Genomic DNA, 7,097 nt, shown 5'->3' with positions numbered 1-7,097 from the left:
GATTTAAAAACGAGTGTGATGGCTTTGCTGCGTGGGCATTGGTGAGCTGAGGAGGTGGAATGCAGGCAGTGGTGGGGGACCCCTCCTTGGGCCCGGCTTACTGTCCCAGATCTGGTCGATGGCTGAGGTCCCATGGAAAGCTCCGATACTTGAGATGCTCCGTGTTTCTTCTTACCCTGTAACTCCTTAGATCCCTTAGACAGAGACCGGGAAGAATCCAGATTTCTCCATCCTTCAGTCTCTTCCCACCTTTGTTTCCAGCGGGAGGTGCTGGTGGAGTTGGTAGGTCCGCGTGCGTGTGTCTGCAGGTAAGTCGGTCCCTGCCCTTCCAGAAGGAGTTGAGAGCACATTAAATCACTTTAGAAACTGTTTCTTTTGCTTGATCGCTGCTGTATATGTTGAGGATCCACTGTGTGCCAGGCCCAGTGCTGTATTCTTTAAACAATTAGGATGCGGTCCCGGGCTGAGTTATGCTCCCCATCCTCCTCTCCCTAGTACCTGGGAATGGAAGTGTATTTCTAGGTGGGGCCTTTAAAGAGGTGATGATGGCAAAGTGAGGTCCGGTGAGCCCAAGTGTAGGAGGATTGGTGTCTTCACAAGAGATCCGAATGCAGACACACCCAGAGATAGCAGAGGAACGTGGCCATCAGCAGTCGCGGTGAGAAGCCTCCGAAGAAACCAGATCTTGTAGCCTGTTGACTCCAGAAACGGCGAGAAAGTAAGTTTCTGTTTAAGTCACTCAGTCCGGTTCTTTGTTACGGTGGCCCTCGAAGACAGCAATGTGCGAGAAGCACATTAGCCCGAATCCTGTCAACAGCCATAAAGGAAAATTTGAACATGGGTCTGCCTGGCTCCTTAGCCTGTGCTTTTTGGACAAATTATTCTAGTAAGTTGCGTTAACATTTTTAAAAATTGCATGGACTGTGATCCAGCATAAGAACCAAGTGTTTAAATTTGAATTCTGTGTATTTGAAAGTTTATCTATCTTGGCTTTGTTCAGCTAGTCCATTTTAATGTGTAAGAACGTCTTTCTTGCATTCGGTAAAAATATTGCATGAAGTGTAAGGAAGTGGTAACGTGATTCACATTTTATCTACCTGTTGAGTCCTGTCTGCCTAGATCAGGGTGAGTCGGTTTTAGTCGCTTCCTTTTTGCTCTCCTAACGATGATAATCATAACAGGTGTACTTGAACCAAGAGGCAAATGTCAGATGCTTTGTTAATTGCTTTATTTAATGCTTAAAACCCTAGGAGACTTGTAAACGGTGCAAATTTAGGCTCAGTGAAGTGTAGATTGTTGGAGGCCTGGGTGGCGGTCTACACATGGTACGGATGAGCCTTGAACAGCACACATATACTGTGTGAGACCAGTATGTGTGGATTTTTTTTTTTTTTTTTATGTTGGTGTTTGAGTGCATGCGAGTTGGGGAGGGGCAGAGAGAGAGGGAGACACAGAATCTGAAGCAGGCTCCAGGCTGTCAGCACAGAGCCTGATGCGGGGCTCTAACTCATGAACTAACTGTGAAATCATGACCTGAGCCGAAGTCTGATGCTTAAGCACGTGAGCCACCCAGAGGCCCCTATGCAGATTTTTAAAGTAAGTCACTTGAGGGGTGCCTGGGAGGTTGTTGGTTGAGCGTCGGACTCTTGATTTCAGCTCAGGTCATGATCTCACAGTTATGGACTCGAGCCCCACATGTCAGGATCTGTGCTGACAGCATGGCTCCTGCTTGGGATTCTCTGTCTCCTTCAAGATAAATACACTTAAAAAAAAAAAAAATATATATATATATATATATATGTGTGTGTGTGTGTGTGTATAAGTATATATAAATATATATTAGTATATATATATAAAATATGTAAGTATAGGACACTTTTTGAGATGTGTGACATCTGTTAGCCATCTGGATATCTTCTTTGGAAAAAGGTCTATTCATGTCTTCTGCCCGTTTGATTCGTTCTTTATAGAGATTGGATACTATCCCTTTATTGGGTCTGTCTTTTGCAAACATCCTCTAACATTTAGTAGGTCGTCTTTTAGTTTTGTTGATTGTTTCCTTCACTGGGCAGAAGGTCTTTGTCTTGATGAGGTCCCAATAGTTCATGTTTGCTTTTGTTTCCCTGCCTTTGGAGACAAGTCTAGTGAGAAGTTGCTACAGCTGATGTCAAAGAGGTTGCTGCCTGTGTTCTCTAGGATTTTGGTGGTTTCTTGTCTCATATTTAGGCCTTTCAACCATTTTGAATTTATTTTTGCGTATGGTGTAAGGAAGTGGTACAGGCGGTGCCTGGGTGGCTCAGTTAAGTGTCCGCCTTCGGTTAGTGTCATGTTCTCACAGCTCGTTGGTTCCAGCCTGGAGCCCGCTTTGGATTCTGTGTCTTCCTCTCTCTCTGCCCCTCCCCCACTCACGTTCTGTCTCTCTCAGAAACAAACATTAAAAAAAAAGAGGTGGTACGGTTTCATTCTCCTGCATGTCAACCATCCAGTTTTCCCGTCACTATTTGTTGAAGAGACTTTTTTCCATTGTGTATTCTTTCCTGCTTTGCCGAAGATGAGCTGACCATATAGGTGTGGGTCCATTTCTGGGTTTTGTAGTCTGTCAATGTCATTGATTTTTGTCTACTGTTGGCTATCAAGGATTAAGTAGGATTAGAGTATGCTGAATTGGAGAACAGAGGTATTTTCCAGGCAGAGGGAGAAATATGAAGAAAGACAAAAATGGATGAGGCATTTTTGGAAAAAGAAAGTGAATACTGAGATGAGAAACAAGGCTGGACAGGCAGGATGGGTACCAGGTTTAAGAGGACTACAGATTAGGGGTTTTGCCAGCATTAATTCTGCCAATCCATGAACACAGGATACCTTTCTGTTTATGTTTTCAGTGTCTTTCCCCAGTGTCTTGTAGTCTTCAGTGTAGAAATCTTTGTGTTTTTTTTGATTAAATTTAATCGCAGGTACTTTGTTTTTGGTGTTATAAATATGGGATCATCTTTATTTTTCAGATGCTTTGTGGTCAGTATATAGAAGTACTGCTTTTTGAGCATTGGTTTCTTATCTCGCAACTTTACTGTGTCCATTAGCTCTAACCGGTTTTGGTGGATCTTTAGGGTTTTCTGTTTATGAGAACATGTGTGCAAATAAAGACTATTGTACTTACTCTTTTCCAATTCTGATGCCTTTTCTTTCTTTTTAACTGCTCTGGCTCGAACTTCTCATCTTGTGTGCAAATAGTGATTACCCCGTCATCCTTCTTTTTCTTTTTTGTTTACTTATTTTTGAGAGAGAGCGTGAGCAGGGAAAGGGCAGAGAGAGAGGGAGACACAGGTTCCGAAGCAGGCTCCAGGCTCTGAGCTGTCAGCACAGAGTCTGACACGGGGGCACGACCTCATGAACTTCGAGATCATGACCTGAGCTCAAGTCTGACGCTTAACTGGCTAAGCCGCCCAGGTGCCCCACCCCCGTCTTCCTTGTGACCCTGATGATAGCCTGTACGCTGTCCACGTATGATAGCGGAAGGACATTCCTTCCAGATCTAATTTAAGGTTTCATCATGAACAGATGTTGAATTTTGTCCGATGCTTTTGTCTAAGAAAACCAAACCTGTATGATCGCAGTCCATTATTGTGGTGTATCACGTTGGTTACGTGCATGTGTCAGAACAGCCTTGCATCCCAGGGATAAATCACAGGTGTCCCGGCAAATGATCCTTTAAATGGGCCGGATTCTCTTTGCTAGTTTTAAAGATTTTCGCATCTATATTCATCAGGGACTCTGCCTTTGGGATCAGGGTAATGCTGGCTTTTTAAAATGTGTTTGTGGGGGGCCCCCCGGCTTGCTCAGGCAGCGGAACACGTGACTCTTGATCTCGGGGTTGTGAGTTCACGCCCCATGTTGGGCATGGAGATTACTTTAAAAAATGAGTTTGTGGGGGCCTGGGTGGCTCAGTCGGTTAAGCATTCGACTTCGGCTCAGGTCATGATCTCACGGTTTGTGGGTTCGAGCCCCGCGTCGGGCTCTGTGCTGACAGATCAGAGCCTGGAGCCTGCTTGGGATTCTGTGTTTCCCTCTCTCTCTGCCCCTCCCCCTTGCATGCTCTCTCAAAAATAAAGGTAAAAAAAAAAAAAAAAAAAAACGAGTTTGTGAGTGTTCCCTCCTTTATTTTTTTGGAAGAGTTTGGGAAGGATTGGCATTATTTCTTCTTTGGTAAAATTTACCAGTGAAGCCACCTGGTCCCAGCTGTTGTTCATGGGGAGATTTTTGCCTAGTGATTCAGTCTTGGTAGGATGTATGTTTTTCTTGCTTTTAGAGCTCAGCTCCTGTCTGGGCAGGGACAGACCAGGCTTCCTGGACTGCTGACGGTCTTGAGGATCTGAGCCGGGCAGAACTGCACCAGTCTGCTGCTTCTGCACGTGAGCAGGGATGCCTGTGAACTCGGGCGTTGCAGGTAGGATGCCATCCGACCCCTACAGACCGAAGTGCTACCTGCCACAAGACCTCCCTTCTTTTTTTCTTTAGTGTTTATTTTTGAGAGAGAATCCCGAGCAGGCTCTGCACCAAGAGCCCAACGTGGGGCTCAGTCTCACAAACCGTGAGATCATGACCCAAACTGAAAATCAGGAGTCGGATGCTCAAGTGACTGAACCACGCAGGCCCCCCCAAGCTCTCCTGTGACAGGTTCCAAGTGGTCGAGACCACAATGGGGGTCTCGTAGGTGCAGGGCAGACCCCTCAGTGTATTGCGGGACTGTATTCTGGGGACAGTCATTTTTTTATTTCTAACACAAATATACCTGTTTTTATAATTCTACCCAACTGCATAAAGCAGGGACATGAAAGGAGAATCCGGAGCAGTCCTTCTCAGAGGTTGGTGGTCCTACGAATTCCCCAGGTGGGATCGTTAACACATTGAATCAGGATGTCTGGGTGTGGGTAAGAATTTACCCACTTAAATAGTGTCTTTATTTGGGGCTTTTCATTTCTCTTGAGTTTGTGGAAATGAAAGAAAACCACACACAAACCTCTTAGGTGAAGACAAAGTTTTATTCTAAAAATAGATCTCAGTAACAATGAAATACCAAAAGCTGGTCATTACAAGAAAAAGAAAAAAGAGGTAAAAAATTTGCTTTAAATTTTCCTCCTCAAAAATACAAAATTCTCACCGTACTATATTGCGAACTCTCATTTATCTGTATGCAAATTAACTTTGATGATCCAAAGACATTTAAAGTCACAGATTGGATTCTAATGTATCTTCAAGTAAATACATTCTCCGAGAATGCGATTAAATATTTAAGTAAACATAACTGGGATATGAATTTATGCTTAGGGAAACAGTGGTTCATGTTACCACTTCCCTCTATTTTTGCAGATAACCAAAAAAAGTGACTGCACCCAAGTACTGGTATTTGAAGGTAACAGAGAGAAAACATTAACTACATTATTTCTATCTTTAAAGGCATATGATGACCTGCAGTACTTAAAAAAGTGGTTTCACATCTTCAAAGTGCTAGAGAAGCAAGTATCAGGGAAGACAAGGTTCGACCTCAAGTACTGAACTCTGAAGAATGCAGAAGACAAAAGGAGGAAAAGGTAAAAGGCCCCCATCACTGTATCCATCAAGCGGTTTAAAGACCAGGTAGGCGAGTTACACAATCAGCCCACCTCTCTGTCCTCACCACACTACCCATGGTCACCACCTCAGCTGGCTGCACAGTGACTAGGAAGGATTGTCCTGTATCAAAATTCTTGACATTCTCTGAAGGCCAAAAGCTGGTCCCAGAAGGGCCAACCTCTTCAGTGTAGACGCACCGTCATCAGGACAGCTTAGCTTGTGGGCGGAAAGTGGTGGTACTTGACTTTGCGTAGTCATTTAGTATGACTGAAACAGCTTTTTTTCTTGTCAAAACTTGACCGTGAGTTCTGACTGCTGTAACGTAAACTCGAAAACAAAACTGAACACCCCAACATAAGTTGACTAATACTGGTGTCCCGACAATACTGTGCTTTTTCTGTTAACCTAATACAGCCTAAAGTGCCCCTCTACAGGAGAGGAGGGGCCTGAAGAGTTTCTGGTCTTAAAAACTGCTTAAGGATTTGTATTTGGAATAAAGGTTTTTTAGTCTATCCCCAGATCAGATCAAATCAACAGTGCACAAAAATACAGCATCTTCTTCCTGTAGGTCAGTAGCCTGAGGGGTGCCCTCCTGTCCCTGGATCGATCCACACAGCCTTCTAGAGCTCTAGAGAAATCCCACAGGGGCTTACGTTAGTATGTTTACACTGCATTAAACCATCCTACAACTCAACCTACAGTTAACTGGTGCGTATGAAACAGCGCAGTTTCCAGCAGCGGCAACACTCACAGTAGGAAGGTAAGCGGACGAGATCGTGAACACGCTGCTACGACGTGCAGAAATGAGAGAGGGAAGAGACAGACTAAGCGCCACAGAAGCTGTAATGTCGACACAAGCTCGAACAGGGCTCAGCCACACGTTCTCGTGCTGGGGGCGGGGTGGTGCATTTTGTTTCTCACCCAAGCGTGAAGCTGTAAAACTAAAGTTATGTCGGAGACCTGATTTACTCGGCATTTCTGCGGTGTGGCTTTAGAGCAGAGCCGGCTCTGGGGAGCAGTGAAGGTCTGTGTCGTCGGTACGTGCCGTCACAGTGAGTTACTCCCCCGGCGTGACCAAGACCACAAGAAGGAGAACGGCACTGGTCTGTGTGTTTTTAGAAGTGACTGTAACCACTGCAAATGCTCATTTAAAAACCGAAACCAAACTCTATCTTCGGTAATCCTGAGGAATCTTTACATGCGTATAACGTACAATGTACTATATAAACATGATCCGCGTATACTGTTTCCAAGGAGAATCATCCAAATTCGTCGATAGGGCTGTATTGATCTTCCCATTGGTGCCTGGAGTCCCTTAAATGATGGCATCGTGTTCATCGCTGTAATCAAAAGGTAAAATTGTTTTGTATTCGTGCCAAAGCTGTTTCGGTTCATATTTTTAAATAACTTCAAAGCTGCAGAATGAAAATTCTCATTTACGTGAAATTTGTTCAAGTGTCCAGTGTACCATGGGGCGTAAGGGTTCC

General features: G+C 44.5%; 1 protein-coding gene across 1 annotated transcript in view; it reads right to left on the bottom strand.

The window, feature by feature from the left end:
* Positions 1–5,020: 5,020 nt before the first annotated feature.
* Positions 5,021–7,097, bottom strand: part of TMEM123 (transmembrane protein 123) — a 58,511-nt gene continuing 56,434 nt past the window's right edge. Inside the window, exon 5 of the mRNA XM_053900577.1 lies at positions 5,021–6,950. Coding sequence (XP_053756552.1) covers positions 6,926–6,950 — 25 coding nt within the window. The 3' untranslated portion in view covers positions 5,021–6,925. The remainder of the gene's footprint in view (positions 6,951–7,097) is intronic.

Source organism: Panthera pardus, unplaced genomic scaffold (genome assembly GCF_024362965.1).
Source record: "Panthera pardus isolate Hobbes unplaced genomic scaffold, ASM2436296v1 HiC_scaffold_12, whole genome shotgun sequence".
NCBI classification, from domain to species: Eukaryota; Metazoa; Chordata; class Mammalia; order Carnivora; family Felidae; genus Panthera; species Panthera pardus.
The sequence above is the reverse complement of the archived record's forward strand: the minus strand, read 5'-3'. Positions and strand labels throughout refer to the sequence as shown.